The following is a 21,570-nucleotide window of genomic DNA, read 5'->3' as shown; positions in this document are numbered from 1 at the left end:
CTCTCAGCTGTATGGCATGTGGTCACCCGCTCAACGCACTGATCTAAATTTGGCTTCTTATGAAGTTACTTTTCACCCTAACCCCCTAACACAATCTTTTGATAGATTCTGCACAGGTGGGATTACTGCAGTAACCTCAAACACTGTCACAATATTGATCCAACTAGAATATTTTCCAATAAAATGTTTAATAGAAGAAAAAACAATTGTGCACACAGGGTAAAATAATGAAGTGGAAAAATAACAACTTTAATCCAAATTTCAACAACAAACCAACAAGACATTACACATTAAACAAAAGTCAAGACAATCCAAGCAGGACGACATTCACAATGACTAACCCCGAAGAGTTTTAAAATGACTGTGTGCTGATAAAAGTCCCACAGATTGCGGGGGCGGTGCAAGGGTGTTCACAGACTCTGGAAACAATTTGACGTTCCCTGTAGAATATCTGTAGCGAGTATGTCAAACACACCGCCTGTGGACCAGAACCGGCCTTCTGAAGTGTCCGATCTGGCCCACCGGATGGCTTTGCAGTTAGTAAAAATGTCAAACAACTTTTCACGGCATGTTGCAGCAGCAAGCAGCTTTTGAGTTCTTAAGTGTGAATCACACCGTGAGAGTCTGAACTGTCAATCTAATGTGGAGTCAGAGGAATCATCAGTTATATGCCTCCTTACTGTCAAATAATCTGCCATACTTACAAAGTAGTGTTCTCGACCCCCACCTATTCACAGTTCAGTATTATCAGGTTATCTTCATTAGGATGTCAGTTTAAGTTATATTTGGTGTTTGAACTATTAAAACAGGCAGTTATAGGTGTTTTTAGAGGGATCTCAGGTATTTGTAGATTTAAACTATTCACATGTGGTTATTGGGGGTCAACTGCAGTTGATGAACCTTTAAATAACACAAATGAAACAATGTTGTCTTTTCATTATTGAATTTTTTTTCACTTCTTTCTTTGCATTTGGGCACTTTGTTCTTGTTCATTGTTAGTACAGCGAACTTTGTGATACAGGCCTCTGAATTAATTAAGAACAACTATAACTAAGACCTCAGTCACACAGGCATACAGACTGGTTGCCAACCAACATATGTAATCCCAAGTCAATTGTTGAGTGGTTCGTGGAGGACGCTGGGAGTTGTCTGCCTAAAACTCATTGGAAAGACTGCACAGTGATGCACCAAAAACCTGCTCGTGATTGCTTTGGTCACTAGCAGATTTCTGCTGTTTCCCTCAGGTTGCATGGAAGATACAGACGGGTCTGCAAACACTTGCTAACTAAGTCCCAAGCTGTACTGAGACAGAGACCATTCATCTTCAAAATAAAAGTTGCACCTTACAAGAGCAGTTAGCTTTTTCTTTAGAGGCAAACTTTTCAGTTTTAAAACAACTCTGCAAGTAGTTTACAACCATTGTCTCCCATATTAATTGTTGAGACTGTGGCAACCTGAGTGTCACCAAAAGAAATCTCACAAGGAGGTTTTCGGTGCAGCGCTCTCTTTACAAACAATTTCACCCATCAACAGCCAGAAACCTCCAGCAAACAGTCGGGTTGCACTACTTACCGCTGATTGCCAAAGAGGTGCAGGCCGATCTGTAGGCCTGCTTTACCGAGGTCCAACATAGGAAACAACCCACCAAAACAACATTTACTGTAAAATGATCAAATATAAAACTAACCTTCATACAACCGGCGTCAATTAGAGCTGGTCAAAACTTATCAAACATCTCCTGTAAACATAAAAATAGTTTTTGTTCTTGAGACTAATACGTAAACAGCAAAGAACTCATCCAGCAAAATTACTTTTGCCCCCATAAACAAATTACTCTGAAATACTAAAGATAAATAAAGGTTCAGATCTGAAACGGGTAACAACAAACTCACATTTTCTTATAAAAATAAGATGAAATAACATAAACAGGACTTTTAACTTTAAGGGACCTCTAATGAACGGAATCACATTTACTTTGTTAAACTTCCCATAGAAAAGTCTTCTGATGGCATCTGGTGATCATCTGTATTTCTCTTATTGTCAACAACTCTCCCAAATATGAACTAAATGTTTATTTTCAATGAAAACTATGGGCTCAAATTGTGCTCATACATATTTTGCATAGTTGTGAACTGAGTTTTGTAACCTTGTAAACCAAAATATCTGAACATTTTAGGTTGGTACATCTATAAAATTTCACCGAACTCTGACACGCACAGAATGTTTTCCTTCGTGGTGATGAAGGACAACGCTGGGCTGGCACGTGAAAGGACCATCACCCTTCCAGGACCTGAGGCTCCGTAAGGTACCCCTCCGACAACCACATCCATCTGTTCTCTGATTGGATTGTTAAATTTGTGATTGACATGACATTGACCAATTAGCTGAAAGGAAGAACAATTGGGTGAAAATTCATATTTGTAAGTTGAAACTTACACACAGCAAGGCAACTTGAGCACAAGGTTTTACACTTTGTTTGTTGCTGTGTATCTGTAACTAGACCTTAATAACAAGTGTAACTTGTGTAATTTTTTTTATATACAAACACATTCTAATCTACAGGGTGGTCCATTTATATGGATACACCGTAATAACATGGGAATGGTTGGTGATATTAAAGTCCTGTTTGTGGCACATTAGTATATGTGAGGGGGCAAACTCCTCAAGATGGGTGGTGACCATGGTGGCCATTTAGAAAGAAAACTGTCACTAATAAAGAAACATCAGTGGCTGTCCTAGCTTCATTCAGCAAGAGCCCACATGTCACTGGAGAGTGGGATTAGTCGAACATCCCTTCAGCGGATATTAGCTACTCACAAATGGCACCCTTACAAACTCCAGCTACTGCAGCACAGAATTTGCAGAATGGGCAAAACAAAAATTGGAACAGGACCCTCAGTTCACGCAGACGATTTTGTTCAGTGATGAGGCAAACTTTTATGTGAATGGTGAAGTTAACAAACAAAACCACCGCTATTGGTCTGACACTAACCCACATTGGATGGATCCCTCCAAGACTGTTGGAACAACAAAAGTGATGGTTTGGTGTGGTATATGGGGTACAACGATAGTGGGTCCATTCTTCATCAATGGAAACCTCAAGGCCACTGGATATTTGAAATTGCTACATGATGATGTTTCCCTCTTTATGCACTGAAGCTGGCACGTTCCCTGAGTTTTTCCAGCAAGATGGTGCACCACCACATTATGGGTGCCAGGTCTGAGCATTCCTAGATGGACAGTTTCCTGGAAAGTGGATTGGTCGTCGTGGGCCAGTTAAATGGCCCCCAAGGTCTCCCGATCTGACCCACTTAGACTTTTATCTTTGGGGTCATCTGAAGGCAATTGTCTATGGTGTGAAGATACGAGATGTGCAGCACCTGAAACTACGGATACTGGATGCCTGTGCTGGCATTTCTCCTGCTGTGTTGCTATCAGTGTGTGAAGAGTGGGAGAAGAGGGTTGCATTGACAATCCAACACAATGGGCAGCACATTGAACACATTTTATAAGTGGTCAGAAACTTGTAAATAACTCATGAAAGAATAAAGTTACGTTGAAACCAAGCACACCATTGTTTTTCTTGTGACATTACCGATAAGTTTGATGTGTCACATGACCCTCTTCCTATTGAAAAAACAAAAGTTGCATCCAAGATGGTCGACTTCTAAATGGCCACCATGGTCACCACCCATCTTGAGGAGTTTGCCCCCTCACATATACTAATGTGCCACAAACAGGACTTTAATATCACCAACCATTCCCATGTTATTACGGTGTATCCATATAAATGTCCCACCCTGTATAGACGCACAACCATAACACTTTCAGAAATTTTGGTTTACAAGGTTACAAAACTCAGTTCACAACTACGCATTTGATTTACAAGCACAAAATATTTTTGAAAACAACTTGAGCCCATAGAAAATGAGCAATGGTATAAGGAAATTAAACTTTTGGATTTGGAAAGTATTCAATGCAGCAATGTTTTCTTTACTGGTATCAACAATATGTGACATTTAAAAAAATTTTAATTTTTAATTTTTTTTAACAAAGCACTCAGAGAGCGCAACTCCTCCCAAAAAGTGAGGACTATATACTATAATGTTTATGTTTGATGTTTTTATTAAAACACGCTGGTGTCAGTCTGCTATGGCGTCATAATGGAAAAAACAAAACAACACAAATCATACAATCATACTTGGTATGGTTTCTTGAAGAAATTTTTTTAAGAAGACTTTGACCTTGAGCGCTAACCATGAAGGTCAAGGTAAAAGGGTTTGCTAACCTTCAAGACCTAGTATATTGTTGCAAGGCTTGAAGACTATCTTAAAAAAACAAAAAAAAAACAAAACGTGGGTAACAAAGCGCTTTATTTCTTTTTTTATTAACTGATTTTTTTAGGTTTGGTGTGACCTTGATCTGATGTTGAGCTGTTATTGGTATCTACCATCACAATATTTGAAAACTGTAGACACTAGACTGGCTGAGATGGCTGTAGCTCAAATGGTGCAGGTGACCACAAACCATTACCTGGAAGGTTAATGGTTTGATCCCAGTCTTCTCCCATCTGCATGCCAAATATCCTTGGAAATATACTAACCCCACGTTCATATTCCGATGCATCCATCAGAGTATGAATGTTAGATAGAAAGCACTTCGCATACAGCGTTTGAAAGAAAAAAAAAAGTGCTTGGGTGAATGTACAAGTTGTGTAAAGCGCTTTGAGTGCTCAGAATAGAAAAGCACTACATAAGAACCAGTCCATTTACCAATTAGACTGCTAAGGAACACTATATGGATAGTGCTTTTTGTAAAGTATCATTCCCTAAACTTGTAATCTATTGCGATACTATAGTTATCATTAATCCTGGGGTCTACATGTAGTAAAAACAGGACAGCTAGAGTTACAACTATGATTTTTTTTCAGGGGGGTTGTTGACAATGAGATAATGTAATCTTTAGGGCACAGAGGTACTTTTTTTAAAAGAATATGTAAATCTAAAAAAAAGTGCAAACAGAGAACAAGATCATCTGAATGTGTATGAAAAATATTTAACATTTCCTGCAGATTAGCATCAATCCATTACTTCCGTCCAAAAGTCACAGAAACACTAATTTCCCTGTACCATTACGCTTTGTTTGTAGTACTGAGTTAAATCTGCACCATGTTCATTCTCAAGAAATGTAACTAATAACATTTGGTGGACTACTGATTAGCATGACTTCCGTAAACGCTAGTTATGCTGACACAATAGTTGGAAATGTACCTTTTTTTCCTCCCATTTTCACAGCTCTGGCAGTTCATGTGTAGACTCAGTCAGTTTTGAAGTCTTTTTGTCCTTCCCCAGTTTCAAAGTAACTGCTGGTCAAGATTTAACAGCTCCTGGTTTATCACAATCAACTCAGTTTCACAAGTGCAGGTAAACGCCAGTGCAGGTTCAGCGCAGTACTGCTAATTAAGCTTCAATGTCCAGGATCTTTCCAAGGACTAAAGGTTCCTCCAGCTTAAATTATATCCCAAAAAAAGGAAGCTAGGCTTTGTTTACCATAGTAACCTTACATTTTAGTTCTTCTAACCTTTGAGTCGCTAACCATTATTTTGTTTTCTTTGATATTCCTTTGCCACATTGCTGCTAGCATATAGCAGCATAAACACGCCTTAATATGCTGAATCTTTGTCGAAAACAAAAAACCATAGTGAAGGAACTTGGAAAATTTGTGGACACTACATGCAAAAAGTTACTTTTAGAACCTGACCAATACTGGAGTTTTAAGAAGGATACCGGTAACTGATATTCTAATATCTCAGGTGATATTTTTTATTTTTCCACTTGAAACACGAAACATAACATTTGTTATGTGTACTTACTAATGTACTTATTTCTTTATTTTAAATTTTCATTTACTGGCAAATATCTAATACTGGCCAAAAAAGATAATGCCCTACCTGCTTTAAGAGCACTAGTTTTATTGGTAAACACAAAAAATACTCAATATTTACTTTGTTTGTAAACTGAATAACCTTTGGGTCTCAGAGTTTTGGTCTGAACAAATCAAGGCATTCGAAGGCCTCAGCTGATCCTGAGAAGTTGCCTTTCTGACATTGTGAAGAACACTGAACGTAACCATTAGTTTAAGTAAGAATAAAAAAAGCAGCCCACTGTTAAAAAGTGAAAGAAAACATGAAATAACTGGATGGTACCCTCTTACATTGGTGACGTTATCAGGAACCACTGTCATCCCTTGAACTTCAGCCGCTACCGTCTGGGCCGTCTTGAACACTCACCTTCTAACTATCTAGAAACCTATAAGCTAACTTTCCCCAGAGATCGGTTGGTATTGAGGGTGAGGCACATCTTTCCCCCTCTGGGTCACTACTGTACACACCCACCACATTTTAGTTTCATTTTTGGGGAGAGGGCATGCTGTCCACCTTAGCATAACTGTCTTCAGTTTCAACCCTACTAAGCTGCTCTGTTTGTTGGTGGTACTTCTTCTGGTGGATCAGGAGGTGTCTTCTCACACAGTGGCCCTGGCTGAAACCTTTCCCACAGTGTGTGCACTTGTAAGGCTTCTCTCCAGTATGGACTCTCATGTGAGTCACCACGTTTGACTTGTGAAAGAACTTCTTGTTGCATTTATCGCAAGCGAACAACCTCTCCCTGCTGTGGTTCTTTGTATGGATCCGTCTGTCTGTGGCTGCCGTGCTACCCGAGTGAAGTGCCACATGTTGAGACAAAGTATCCAGGTGGCGGAAGCGCTTCCCACACACATTGCAGCTGTGTGGCTTCCCCCCCGCATGATTGGTCGGCCGGTGAAGTTTGAGCTTCAACTTGGAAAAGTTTTTTCTGTGTGGCTTATCCACTGCATGGACCCGGGACTCATGGTTCTTCAGCACCCACTTCTCAGGGAACGCTTTGTGGCAGGTTCTACATTTGTACGGCGTGTTTCCCTTGTGTCGAGCGAGGTGACCCCTGTAGCCAACGACGGTGAGGAAGGACTTCCCGCAGATGTTGCAGGTGTGCGTTTTCTGGTGAGTCTGAAGATGACTCCTGAGCTGCTCTGCAGACACTGACTGCTCTCCACACACTCCACAGAGCCTTTCTCGCTCGTCCACATGACTCCAGGCGTGTTTGATCAGCATGTTTGTCGACCCACGTAAAATCTGGCAGACTTTACAGGACAGCAGAGCCTCGCTGTTGTGAATCAACATTTTCTGCTTTGCCTTCTTTATTCGGATGACTGAATGTTTGACTCGTCGATTCCCTTTCGTCTTCTCGGGTTCACCGTTCACCAGATGATCATTGGTTATGTTTGGTTTCTCATTGGGAAGCCCATCACTCAACTCGTTGTGTTCATAAAGTATTAAAGATTGCAAGGTCGAGAGACCAGTGTACTCCAAACCACCCTCAGATTCCTTCAGCTCCACATCTTTGTGACGTGATGTTGAGCTGTTTGAGAAAATGTTCACTGGATTTTCTTCCGGTTGATGAGGGCTTCTGTGGGAACAGAAATTTAAAGTTTAGGGCTTATTGTTGTTATTAATGACAAACAGTTTACTGGTGAGTTGAGATATTCAAAGTGGTGTCTGTGTAGCATCTTCTAACACCACAGAGCATGAATTGATTGGGAGTGAATGTTTCATAAAAAGCAATCTGTCCAGTTAGACTCTTTCAGCAAACCTCAGACTTTTTAACAATTGGATCTAACAGGTGGTGCTTACCCCATGTGCAGCCCAGTTTGCTCGGTAAAGGACGGAGACTCTTCAGTGCCGTCAACTTTTCTCTGTAGGTCAAGCTTTTTCGCACTAGTCTGGACTTCCTCAGGTGCCTGCGTGAATATCCAAAACATAAAGTCGAATTAGAAATCATTAACCTCTGGTACGTGAGCATACATCAAAATAACTTTTAACCCTCTGGGGTTGCCGGACGCGCCGGTGCGTCAAAATCACATGACCAATTTAAGACGACACAGCTACAAGATGCAGCACGTCGGAGTCTCCATTTCAACTTGGCTCAAAAGTGCGGACTTCAAACTATATACCAGTTTTTGAATTGTGTCGATGGGCCACGTAAAACCAGAGTTATGATAAAAAATACACGCGATGTTTTTTTCTGAACAAAATAGTGGCGTTTACAGCGGGAAGGACGGTAAAAACTGCGTTTTCTACAGATATCGCTAGTATATCTTCCTTTGCGAGTGAAAAAAGAAAAAGAAATAACACCCCTTCCCTATTGGTGTTAGAGTTTACCATGTCAGCCAATCAAAAAAATGACAAGGCAACCTGTGACACTTGGTTGTTTAGGGAGAAGAGGAAGTTTTTAGGAGTGACACCCGCGACAGAAAGCGGGCGAGCGAAAGACAGAGTGAGAGAGTTTTCCTATGTGAGACATTAGTGACGTTTAGCGTGTTTGGAGGCTGTAGTTAGTGTGTTGTGTAGTTATTGTCTCGTATTGTGTGTCAGTTAGACTGCTGAATTTCATATTTGCTCTAAAAAAGCCGTCAAAGGCAGATTCCAGTGTAAACGCTGGTCCCACATGGAAAACTGGACGGATGCACCTCCTGCTGTCAGACCTGTGGTGTTCTCCTCTGTCTTATACTGAACACAAACTATTTTTTTTGGACTGGCACAAATCATTTGTGTGCCTTCTTATTTGGTGCAGAACACCTGATTGTTCTGTAAATAGATTTAAATGGTTATATAAAAAACGCCTGAGGCCTTGGCTGCATTTTTAGTAAATAGTACCTGATAACTTTGTTGTTTGCAAAACTTGTGCATAATTTTTAGAAATGTACAATTTCTATTTGCATTTCAAGTTATGAAAATGATTCGTTAAACATGTTTGTGGGTTTTACAGTAAAAAATATAACTTTTTTCTACTCAGATTTAGAATTTTTTGTCTGAATTTAGATCAACTGTCCTAATATAGTATACCAAAATGAAAAAATAACTCAAATTTCAGATATTTGAGGTTGTGCTGAAAATAATGATACCAAACAAGGCAAGAAAAACATATTTTAAAGGTGAAATATAGAGGTAAAATCAAAAGTAGTCAAAAACGGCCAATTATACCCTGGACGCCAGAGGGTTAAGGCCCCGTGATTATTTCCATTTGAACCTAGAAGTAAGAATTTTAGAGCTCCCAGTTGGAATTTTCAACTGGAATGTACATCTCAAGTTGAACTAGCCCTGACTTCACAGTCCAAGACATCCGACTTCTGAGGCAAATATAAAACGCATCAGTCACAGAGGCGTAGAGACTAGTAATCACTGGTTGCTAGGGAAAAGTGTACTTTACCTCAGTTGGTTGAGAGAGAGAGGCGGATGCTGTCCAAGATAAAGACAATGTTGGATAACACCTCCCACCCACTCCATGACATGCTGGTCAGTCACAGGAGCTCGTTCAGTGAGAGACTGAGATTACCGAAAAGCACCACTGAACGACACAGGAAATCATTCCTGCCTGTGGCCATCTCCCTGTACAACGCATCCACTTAACACACTGTTTACTGCTACAGCTACACATGTTTCTTTTCCAACTATTTATTTATAAGTGACTTATGTATGTATGTATGTATATATATGTATATATTGTACTATTCTTAGTTAGCGTATTGTCTGTCTTGTCTTAATGTTGGTTTAAAATGGAGCACTGTAACAAAAAAAAAAAAAATTTCCCCCAGGGATCAATAAAGTATTCTGATTCTGATTCTGATTAGTGGTTGCTAGAGGGTACTTGCTGTTGAGCGGGCGACATTTGCGAAATGAATACTGGAACAAAAATGTCCTACGATTGATTTGGTTGCCAGTAGACCTCACAGAAGGAGCCAACTTGTCTGCAAACACTTGCCAAATATTTGCTAAGTGGTAGTAAAATTGTGAAAGATGTGATGCAAAGAACTGGAGAACATGTGCCTTCAAAGTTGCACCTTATGAAATTTTTTGCCGACTGCAGCATTAAGATGGAAACTTTCCTTTGGAGGTGAATGTTATTAATTTACAGTTTGCATCTTGATTTGCTCTACCTTTGTAGAATGAAGGACACACATTTAAAGCAGAGAGCAGTGTTACTTCAGTTTTTGTTGGACTTATTAGACTTTTGGTCAATTAATCTATCTAGATCTTTCACAGACATTCTGAAGGACAACACAAATATCTACCCAGTCAGATGCAGTACCTTGAGTCGAACGAAGAGGACAATGCTCCCACTCGCCTTGATGGCTCTGTACAGCTCCTCTGGAGTCAATAGCTCTACTTTTAGAGGCTGCAGTCTTCTGTTCCTGTCAGCTGTGAGGACGTCAAAAGGTTTATCAGCAGCCATCTGAGGGAAAGTGGACTTCAGCAGTTCCACAAAGTCGGCCTCCTGCAGGCCTCGAGGACACTTCAGGTGATGAAGCGGGTACTTATTATACACTGAGAAAAAACAGAGAAGCTCCAATAGTCAGGCAGGTAGTTATCCATGAGACAAACACAACAAACAGTATGCTGACTGTACTAACATTAACAAGAAAAAAAGAGACAGCTCACCTTACAAGCTACTGCTGCATTAGGCCTACAGATTTTTTTTAAAATAAATTTGATATAAAACCCTAGTGACAGCAATCCTAAAGGCAACTTTGTCCAACTTTGCCTAATTTTCCAAATCCTGACACTGAAAGTTGAAAACCTAAACAAACACATATCTAAATAATCTAATTTTTAGGTATGGCCCTAAAAATACATATCAGTGCACATTTGTTACCAATCTGAACACAGAATGAGCAGTTTTAAATTTACCTTTAGGTGAAATCACATTGACATCCCAGTCCTGCACAAAGCGGATCCTGAGATCTACATGGGAGCTTGATTGGCTAATCCGAGGCCTACCAGGCTTCCTCCTGTCGGACTGATCCCTGGGAAACAATAACATTAGAGACAGACACCACAGCGTTACACTGGCCCCTTTACAGTTATTACCTTTATCTATTTTAATAAGTTGAACAAATGTGAGAAATATTTCCGGAAGCAGTAAAGATTAGCTTCAAATTTAAGTCCTGTCACTGCAGCAGAGTAAGACAATGTTCAGTACGTTTTTTTAATCTGCAAAAAAATACTTTTTTTCTTAGACCGGAAAAGTTGGAAGAGCGAGTGTCTCTGAAGGTTCTCAGTCATCCAGGTCATCGATCCCAAGACTTCAGCAGCAGGTCCTTGAGCTCCTGAACTGGGCCCATTGTTGAACCACCTTGGAACAGTCTTCGTATCTACCAAGCACTCCACACCAAGAACAACCCACAAAAAAGCTGGATAGAGCACGTTTTAATTTTCATCCACACCACCTTCAGCAACTGACTGGCTCAATGAACCCCCCACATTATTTAGTCCATTTTGGCCGGTGTGGTGGAGGACACCAAGGAACAAGGTCGTGTTGACTGGAGCATTAAAGTATCCCAACAAAGTTGATGCACAGGAATACTGACAATATTTTTCCAACTCACTGTCAGTGATTGTACATCAGTGAACACCACAACTTTTCTAAACTTGACAGAACTGGAGACTATAAAGTGCACCCTTCCACAGGTATGTTTTCTATGGCCTACTGGGTAACACCAAGGTCCAGGGAACCTCCATGTGAAGACACCACCTCAACTTTGAAATCTAGGAGCCTTTTTATACCTGCTGTGTGGTTATTAATCCCCAAGGAATTTATGTAAAATTATGACAAAGCTGACATCAAATTGATATACCAGCTGCTGTCACTAGGTCTAGCTGTACTGCTGCCGCTCCAGGGTTGAAATGTTGGTTTTTACTTTTGTTTTAATGATAAATCAATAGTGAAGCTCAAAGTCACAGATTATACAGAGCGAGATCCTGCAACACAGTGCTGACATTATCTGAGTGAGGACACCAAAACAAAACAGCCGCCTCCTGTGCCGTAACAGTGAGCATAAATGGATTGGGCTGGGTGACGACATCACTGGCAGCTGCACTTGCAGCGACCAACCTGGCAGTATGCTGGTGCCGTGAAGTGCAGCAGCTTTCAGTGACAGTCTTGTTTCTTCAGTTACTACCTAACACTCACGATCACATGCGAGTTTGAAGGTTCAAGCATCATCACACATATGTTCCTGTCTCTTTATAGATTTCTATTGAACGGCTAAGACCGATAGTTTGACCGACTCACCTCCCATGCATCACAGTTTGTTCGGGTAAAAATGACGACTCTGTAGCTGTGTCCACTTTTTTCTGCAGGTGTTCAAGCTTCCTCGCACCAACCTGGACTTTCTCTGGTGCCTGAAAGAGTTTCGTATTAAAAAATAAAAAGAAAAGAAATTTAAAAAAAAAGAGAAAAAAAAAAATCACAAAATGTCTTTGCTTCAGCAGAAAACAGTCTTCGATGCATGATAAGGGCATCCACATTTAGTTTCACGTTTGTACCAGAGAGCAATGTTGTACTTGCTGTACAAGGTTTCCGGATAATGTCGAGTAGGAGTATTTTAAAATGTAGTGAGTCACAGTACCTTCAGTCGAATGAAGAGGGTATTGATCCTTGATGAATCAATGGCCTTGTAGACCTGCTCTGGAGTCAGTGACTCCACATTCAGAGGTTGCAGTTTCCTGTTTTTGTCAACCGTGAGGATGTCAAAAGGTACGTTAGCAGCCAGCTGAGGGAAGGTGGACCTCAGCAGTTCCAGAAAGTCGTCCTCCTGCAGGCTGCGGTGACACCGCAGTTTGTGAAGTGGGTAGTTCTGAAATACTAAGAGGAAAGAGAAAAATGAATCCACTCAGTCACAGCTTGTTCAGTTATCCATGACGTGTACAACACATAACTAAAAACAGTAAAGATGCTGGGAAGCTTTTTGGCTGATTTATTGTTATTGAACTGAAGCAAACAACCACAGTCAGGGCTCTTATGAAAATGTAAAATCAGACTTTTTTATTTCTCATTCATGTTTTACAGCTTCAACCCACTCTGCTGGTCTCTAAAGACTGTTTCATTTCCAAAGACTAGACAAGTCAAGACCACGGTAATTCTTGCCCCGCAGGGAAGGAGTATGTAATCGGCTCAGTTCGTCTGCCTGTCTGTTAGCAGTCTAGCATCCACAGTAGACCCATGAGTACCTAGGGTGGCTAACCATTAGACCTTCATGGTTACTGCCCAAAGTCAGAGTTGACATTGAAAGAAAATTTCACAAAACCATTTCGAATAATATACAATATGCAGTACTTGTCATAGACCACACCATGCCGTGTCACCACAGCACAAGGAATAAAGTTAATTATTTACATTTACATTTTTAAGGACGGGCAGAGGACAATAGCTCTGCTGTCTGCTAGCATCCACAAGCTTGCTGTGTATGGATGGCAGCTGAAGCCGTTTCTGGACACACAAGTAGCAGCTGTGCATTTACCTTGGGGTGCGACCACCTCCATCTGAGAGTCCTCCAGGATGCGGACCTTCAGATCTACGTGGGAGTCTGATCGACTGAGCTGAGGCTTGCCCAGGCTCTTCTTGTCAGACTGAACTCTGGGACACAATAACGTTAGTGATGGAGATCAGGCGATAAAACGAGAGATTAAATTGATTAATGAGCAGCTGAGGCTTGTTAACATTAACTCACCTGGTGTCCAGTCTGGTTGGATTTGGGGTGGACGGACCGGCTCCCTGTTCCCCCAGAAGGTAAAAACAAAAAAGGTTTGTATCTTAAGTGTTTCCACCAAAAACAGCAACACTGTCCTTATTTTTATGAGCGACAGATCAGATACTTGGTCTCAAGTTTACACGGTACCTTCAGTCGGACGAAGAGAGTAGTGTTTCTCCTTAAGGTGATGGCTCTGTGGATCTCCGCCGGTGTCAGCGTGTCCACACTCAGCGGCTGCAGTACCCGGCTTTTGTCAGCAGTGAGGATGTCAAAAGGTTTACCTGCAGCCAGCTGAGGGATGGAAGACCTCAGCTGGTCCAGGAAATCAGCCTCCTGTAGATCATAAGGACACCGCAGCTCCTGAATGCGGCTTTTCAGAAACACTGGGAACACAAAAGCCAAGTAGGTAAGAGTCTGAACTAATAACACGAGTTACAGAGGATATACTGCTGCTGTAGCTTGTGCTGGTCACAGTCACAGCCGGCGTTTACCGAGAACAATCGAAAAGGTTCACAGTTATATATCAGTTACAGTCATTTGGTTTAAAACGACCCAATGTTATTTGAGGCGAAATTTCTTTAAATATGATTAATACGTTAACATGACTCAGACCCGTGTGTTGATTTTGTACAAGCCTGCAGGCACTCACAGAGCCTCTTTATAGACAGACTGTTAACATTTCAGAGTCTCAGCAGAAAAGCTTCCAGAGAGACACAAGCTGTCGTTGGGGCGACCGTGGCTCAGGGGGTTGGGAAGCACATCTGTAACCGGAAGGCCGCCGGTTCGATCCCTGGGCTCTCTGTCCTGGTCGTTGTGTCCTTGGGCAAGACACTTTACCCTACCGCCTACTGGTGTTGGCCAGAGGGGCCGATGGCGCGATATGGCAGCCTCGCTTCTGTCAGTCTGCCCCAGGGCAGCTGTGGCTACAACTGTAGCTGCCTCCACCAGTGTGTGAATGTGAGAGTGAATGAATAGTGGCATTGTAAATCGCTTTGAAAAAAAGCGCTATATAAAGCCATTATTATTATTATTATTATTATCATCACCTCATACAGGAACTGGAGATGTGACCTCAGAGCTAAAAGCTTTCAATTTACCTTGGGGTGTGAGCACCTCCATCAGAGGGTCCTCCAGGATCCGGACCCTGAAATCCACATGTGTGAATGGGTCACTGAGCTCAGATTTGGTAGGTTTCCTCCTAGCAGACTGTACTCTGAGACACAACACACAAAGATGAAAAAGGAGAAGGAAAGGAGATGAATCACAATAAAGCTCAAGATCCTGTTGAGACTTTTCAAAATAAACTGAATCACGTGAAAGATGCAGAGTATTGACGGATGAGAAGCAAAAAAAAGCGGCCAGGTGCTAAAAAATAAACCTTAGACTCAAACGTCAGAACAGGCTTTTCCCTGCAGCACGCCGTGTAATAAAAACGGCGCCCGTTACAACTTATGACTAAAAATGTATCGTTTCATGCATCAGTTAAAACACTCGACTCCAGCTACACGACGCCCAGCTGGAAACACTTCGCGCAAGTCGAGCTGCCCGAGATTCACAGAATTTACAGAAAATGTAAAATTTTTGTGATTTATATCGTTATCGGGACGATAGATGTCTTATATGAGATTTTGGTCATATCGCACAGCCCTACTGTCTCGTTATGCATTTAACTTAAAGGAAAGCAGAGGTTTTGGCAGTTTGATGGTTCGCAGCATTCAGGTGTGTGTTAACAGAATGCTGAGGAGGAAAAACATCAGCAACGATCTTAAAGAAGAAACTGTATCTGCGAGAAAAAAAGTTACCAAAGAATCTAACATCCATCATTCTGCTTCATTTTCTACAGTGGAAACATTCAAAGCAGCTGCCGATCTTCTCAGGAGTAAATGCCCCAGCACATTCACCACAAGGTCAGACTGTGCAATGCCCGGAGAAACTACAGGAAACCAAAAAGCTCCATCTCAGACTCCAAGGGCCTCAGTCAGCATGTTAAAGTTCACACACACCTCATACCAAGAGTCGGCACAGTGGGGTGATGATTTGGCCACTTTGCAGTCACCAGAGTCAAGTGCAGACCACAGCCTGACTGAGTTTGTTTTTCATCCTGTCTTGATATGCAAAACCTTAAAATTAGGCTTTTACAGATCTGTTTGCTATGGCTGACTAGCCAATATTTATTATAGTCAGGTTTTGACTTACCCGGGTTTCTTTCTGGTTGGTTTTAGGGTCAATGGAAGAGTTTCAGCTAAAACATCTCCTACACTCAGGAACTGTTTCGCTGAGGCTTGAAGCTCCTCCGACGGCTACAGAAGAAAGAAAAGATTTAGTGGTGTACTGTTGGTCTGTGTAGTTAAATGCAAATGTACGGTGCCCCTGAGAGGACAAACGGACTTCAAGTTAAGAAAACACCAGCAATAAGAAAAACGTTGCAAAAACACACAAAACACAAATAGGAAGAAACAGATTTCCAAAAGCACAAGGGAAGTGTTTCTGGGGAGACAATAACCCGACGGACCAGCTGCAGGAACCCAAAACATGCTAGGTGTGTTTTATCATGATTCATTTAATACTGATGATGGATTTTTAGGCTAATAGTTAGGCTAACACACTTAACTCTGATCTTTTCTTTCCTCACAAACCGATAGATCCTCCACTTCTTTTAAGTGCCTCTCAGTGCAGTTCTTAGCATATTTTGGTTCCTGCAACTGGTCCGTCGGGTTATTGTCTCCCCAGAAACACTTCCCTTGTGCTTTTGGAAATTTGATTTTTCCTATTTCTGTTTTAGTTTTTTCTATTTCTGTGTGTTTTGTGTGCTTTTGCAGCGTTTTTCTTATTGCTGGTGTTTTCTTAAGTTGCAGTCCGTTTGGCCTCTCAGGGCCACCGTACAAATGGCACTCCTGACTGGTCACACGTGGAGTTTTACAACCTATTTAATGCTCAAGATTCTCAGAAAACACAAAGACAGACAATAAACCAGATTATTTCTTTGTCTGCTAAGATTTTTTTAGTAGCAGACAAAGGTCTTTGTGAATCAGCACCTTCAGTCGGATGTAGAGCGTAGAAGTCCTCGTAGCCCTCTCCACCTCCTCCGTCGTCAGTGACCGTACTTTCAGAGGCTTCAGTTTTCTGCTTTTGTCACTCACAAAGAGGTCAAAAGGTTCATCGGCAGTCAGCTGAGGGAAGGTGGACCTCAGCAGGTCCACGAAGTCATCCTCCTGTAGACCCCGAGGGCACATTAGCTCATGAAGCGGGCACATCTGATACACTGAAAAACAATGAACACACATGGACAGGCTTTTACTATTTAACTTCACAGTCACAAAGAGACACAGTTTGTCCAAAGAGACACCAAACTGGAGGTTTTATTGGGCGCACCTCTGGCTGAGAGCACGTCAGACTTCATTTTACCCAGGATGCGGATTCTGATCATTACATGCGTCTGTGTTTTCCTGAACCCAGGTCTGCCCACCCTCTTCCTGAAAGAGTAAAGAAGTCAAAAACAACATTATAACAAATAATTTAGCCTTTTATATACGATGTATCTGTTTGTTTTTGTCCTCTATATTTACTGGTTATTTACAGCAGCGTTTGAATACTTGAGGTACCTCATGTGCTCAGCAGCAGCTTTATTTCCGTGCAATGGCTGAAGCTCCTCTTCAGCTTCTAAACTCTGCTGATTCTGAAATAAAGATGTTTTGACAGTTTTTTTTAAGAAAAATGGCACAAAAACGAGTCAGACTGCAGGACTGTTCACGATTCTTTCCTTATGAGAAGATCCCGACTAGACTGGCTGGATTGCAGCCCCACATCATGACAGAGCCTCCACTGTGTTCTACAGATGGCTGTGGATGCTCACTGTTGTATCTCACTGCACACCATGCTGAGATATGACACTTTTTTACCATAATAGCTCTTCAGGAATCACCTTGTTGGTGCAAAAATGCTTTACTTTTGGCATTTTTCATAGATTAATTTAATAAAACTAAAGAAATGAAAACAAACTGCCTGCAGATCCATTTTAAAACTGATTCTACGCCAAGTCCTCTGTTCTGTGTAGACACAACACTGGTTCATCCCTTGAGTTTGAGCCTTTTTATGCTTGAATGATTCATTCTCCAAAAGACACCATCAGAGCAACGAGCAAAGTCAAGAACATAGTTTACAGGAAGTTAACTCCAGCGAGGGCGTCACACATTAGGCACCTTACCTTCAGGCGGATGTAGAGGGCAGAATTCCCATTTGCCCTGATGGTCCTCTCGATCGCCTCCGGAGTCCACAAGTCTATTTTCAGAGGCTGCAGCTTTCTGGTGTTGTCAGTTATAAAAACGTCAAAAGGTTCATCAGCAGCCAGCTGGGGGAAGGTTGACCTAAGCAGATGCAGGAAGTCGGCCTCCTGAAGGCCACGACGACACTGCAGCTCATGAAGTGGGTACTTCTGAAACACTGCGATGCAGAGGGATAGACAAGTTTTTATCTAGACTGCAGGAAAAGCTTCACCCACAGACTACAGGCTTTGATTAAAAACACAAAAAGTGACTTTTTATTCATTCCTGTGCTTTAGCTGTATTTTACAAATGCTCCAAATAAGCTGAAATACATTATGAGGTATCTGCAGCAGTCACATTGCCCATAAAACTCCATGTCCTCAGTTTAAAATCATATGGGGAAAAACATCCAGAGTAAAATCCAAACCCTTAAAGATGCAACAGTAATGGTTTATTTATTTACATCTTTCTCACACTCACCCCTCTTTGAAAGCACGTCGATCATCGAGTCCAGGATGCGGATCCTGAGGTCCACGAAACTCTGCGTTTCACTGATCCAAGGTCTGTCTGCTCTCCGTCTGTCAGTCTGAACCGTGGAAGGCACGAGCCTAAAAAAGGAAAAGAACAAAATAACCTCAAGATCAGCAGATGAGTCACAAATGTTACAACAGCACACGCACACACAGAGCGGTGTCTGTACACTTACAGTGTGTCTGTATCTTGTAACCGTGGTGCTGCTTCATAACACTGCTGTGCCATCTCCTCCTCCTCCTCCTCATCTTCATGTTCGTCTTCCTCTATTTGTTCCTCACTGTAGCCTGAGAATCCCAGGCTTTGGCTGTCCTCCACCCCTGGAAACAAATTCAAAGTTTATTTATTTAGTTTTCCCACATGACAGCATTAATCATACAAATGTGCAACCATGAATAAACAACAGTTAACATGCCGCGTCAGGAAGAGGAAGAAACGCTATTACTTAAATTCTCGTCTTCAAATTTTGTTTGCTGTTAAAAAAACAATTATACGAGGCTCCAACGAACACTTCTATCACTACTTAGTCTGCCAACCATTATCTGAACATTAAAGCAGTTCTGTAGGACGGTTAATTACACTCTCCCCTTCAGTGCGTGAACATGTGATTACAACTGAAACTGTCCGTTGACTGGGGTCAAATTGCAGTCAAATATTTTTTTACCTGAACACTAAAAAAACTCCAAATGTTTGACTCTATCAGTCTTTTATGTCTCAAATTTGGGAAATTTTGTTGTTTCTGAAATTCAGCTTCAAATTCAGCTTAGTTAATTCAACTTATTACTAAGAGAAAAATACTGGGAGGTTATAATGCCCAACAAACTGTTCATTACAGCAATGCATTTGACAAAGTCAAATAAAAAGTACCAAATGACATAAACAGAAACAACAGTGGGCCCAGAGAGGATCCCTGCAGTACACCACATCTAATTTGAACTGCATTTATACAAACGAACATCAGTGTTTAGATAGATAGATAGATAGATAGATAGATAGATAGATAGATAGATAGATATCTTATGTTTCTGTGCATCTTGATCCATTACAAATATAAATATGACGACTTTGTTTACATATATCAAAGTAGGTTAAAAGTCATACTCTGCTCATATTTGTGCTGCTCCTGATCTTCTGGTAGTCGACCTCCTCCAGCCTCACAAAGGGAAAACTGCTCCTGGTCATCTGCACCATATAAGCATTTTAGTGTTATTAAGTAATAAAACAAAACAATCAAAAAAAAGATTTCACGTCAGAATTATTCTTATGAGCGCAGATGACACTGCTGATTAACGAGCAACCTGTTTCATTCTCTTGAGTCACAGCAGTAGATGAGTTAAGCTTTAGATTCACCTGATTTACATGTAAACAAACTGCAGACTCCAGGATTCCCACATTCAAATAGCTCTCACATATGGCAGCTATTTGGTGTCCATACAGGCTTTTGCGTGCCTGCAGGTGTTTCCAGGGGAAAGTCCTTTGTGTAGTGGTGTCTACATCGGCCTAATACGCCAAAGATTCCCAGTATGATGCCAGGAGGAGACAAAAGTCTCTTTATATTTGTGTCAAATCTGCTAAATCAAAGCACATGGAGCTACCTGTTGTTTCAACCCCAGAATGGTCAGGTCCAATTTACCCTCTGACAATAAAATGTATGTAAGTGGAACTGTTTTTAGCAAATGCGTGGACAAAACTTATTACACTATTACACAAACTACATACACGGAACAACCCATGGACACAGGCCAGCTGACAAGCACTTAGCAACAACTGGTTCCTAGGGAAACATGACTGTTCCTCGGCAGGTCAAATCAAATCAAATCAAATCACTTTTATTGTCACATCACATGTGAGTGAAATTCTAGAGTTGCTAGAGGTTCTTGAGTGACACGAGTCCTTTTTAACCACGTTGTTTCTTATTGGCTGCCCCTCGCAGAGACTTGAAGGCTAGAGAGCACATTTAAGGATATCCCGTTTCATGACATAGGCCAGATCCAACCATAGACAGCTGTAAAAAAAAAATTAAATATATAAGGGATATGTTCTAAAAAATGGGTGTCTACAAAAAAATAAAGGACTGTGATTATTAGCAAGAGAAGTCAATGCTTATTTGAAGGTTCGCAAAGACATTAATGTGAAGATGAACGACGAAGTCAAAAGAAACACCCCCACCCGCCCCAAAAAGGTTACGGGTAATATCTAAACATTATATACGTTGGGAACTTAAAACCGCTGGTTTCATAGCACAGCTGTGTGTTAACTATAGCACAGTATTTTTTATAGTTGATTTAAATAAATTTCAATAGAAACAGTCATGGCAAGCGCTGTAAAATCGCACCACAGCGCTTGAACAAACACCGTTGTGTCCATGTAGCCGGCAGGCCGCCATCTTTGTTTTGATTCGGGAACAGCGGCGCAACTTGGGAAACGATTTAAAATGTTTATTTAAATCAGTCACTAGGATGGGTTTTTTAAGTCCCGATGACTCTGTCATCATTCTAGAGAGGGTTTTATAGCAGCTGTAGCTGACTTTAAACGACATTTCAAGGCTTTAAAAGCCCACCGGATTTCACTTAAAGAGAAACCAAAGGCTAGCTTTGTGACATTACCACGAGCCAATAAAAACTTAAAATTCTGAAATATGACATGGCTCAGGGGTGTTACATGTATACCAAATTAAGGAGTGTTATAATCAGGTTTTGAGATGAATACTCGAATGTCAATGGGCTTCACGTCAAGCAAAGAAATGTTAAATTAGTGTTTTGTAAACGGGGTTCGTCATTACGCGAGCTCTCGCTCTCTCCGCAGGAAACAACACACTGTTCTGTTATCCACACACACAGACCTAAAGCCTCTAACTTGACTTCAGGCTGCAGGAGCTCCAGCAGTCTCCTCTGCCGGTCAATCTCCTGCCTGAAACCCACAGCCTCCTCCTCGTAGTCGGCTACAGTCTTCTCCACCACCGCTAAGATCTCCCGGGCGGCCAAGGTGAGCTTCTCGGCGATGACTCCTCTCAGCATGTCGGTTTTGGACGTATTGGGGTCGGATGAGTCCGGCTCCATGGTGGGGCTCCGTGGGTCCCGCTCACTTCTTTACCGGAGATGAAACAATTAACGCGCGTGGGGGAACGTGCGGTACGGATGTTACACTACAGGCG

General features: G+C 41.5%; 2 protein-coding genes across 3 annotated transcripts in view; both read right to left on the bottom strand.

Moving 5' to 3' along the window:
- LOC309703999 (uncharacterized protein) overlaps window positions 1-1,768 on the bottom strand; it is an 8,972-nt gene extending 7,204 nt beyond the window's left edge. For both annotated transcript variants that reach the window (XM_082528945.1, XM_082528946.1), the window contains exon 1: window positions 1,688-1,768. The gene's annotated coding sequence lies outside the window, so the exon portion shown is untranslated. The remainder of the gene's footprint in view (window positions 1-1,687) is intronic.
- LOC309703998 (uncharacterized protein) lies at window positions 221-21,570 on the bottom strand. The gene is made up of 19 exons (XM_082528944.1): window positions 21,259-21,570; window positions 19,518-19,598; window positions 18,592-18,736; window positions 18,366-18,493; window positions 17,828-18,063; window positions 17,226-17,299; window positions 16,996-17,096; window positions 16,659-16,885; window positions 15,820-15,923; window positions 14,721-14,836; window positions 13,771-14,006; window positions 13,603-13,646; window positions 13,393-13,508; window positions 12,502-12,737; window positions 12,165-12,274; window positions 10,781-10,896; window positions 10,182-10,417; window positions 7,727-7,833; window positions 221-7,502 (listed from the first exon to the last, which is right to left on the bottom strand). Exons 1-19 carry the CDS (start codon window positions 21,473-21,475, stop codon window positions 6,407-6,409), a joined length of 3,726 nt encoding a protein of 1,241 aa, XP_082385070.1. The 5' UTR covers window positions 21,476-21,570; the 3' UTR covers window positions 221-6,406.

Source organism: Aulonocara stuartgranti, assembly GCF_965226115.1.
Source record: "Aulonocara stuartgranti genome assembly, chromosome: 3".
NCBI lineage: Eukaryota > Metazoa > Chordata > Actinopteri > Cichliformes > Cichlidae > Aulonocara > Aulonocara stuartgranti.
The sequence above is the reverse complement of the archived record's forward strand: the minus strand, read 5'-3'. Positions and strand labels throughout refer to the sequence as shown.

Excerpts from the sequence above, each read along its gene's own strand:
- LOC309703998 (XM_082528944.1), bottom strand. The coding sequence starts at position 21,475 with ATGGAGCCGGACTCATCCGACCCCAATACGTCCAAAACCGACATGCTG. Across the intron at positions 15,924-16,658 it reads CGCTCTACATCCGACTGAAG|CCGTCGGAGGAGCTTCAAGC; the intron begins GTGCTGATTCAC and ends TTTCTTCTGTAG. Across the intron at positions 10,418-10,780 it reads CAATGTGATTTCACCTAAAG|TGTATAATAAGTACCCGCTT; the intron begins GTAAATTTAAAA and ends GTTTTTTCTCAG.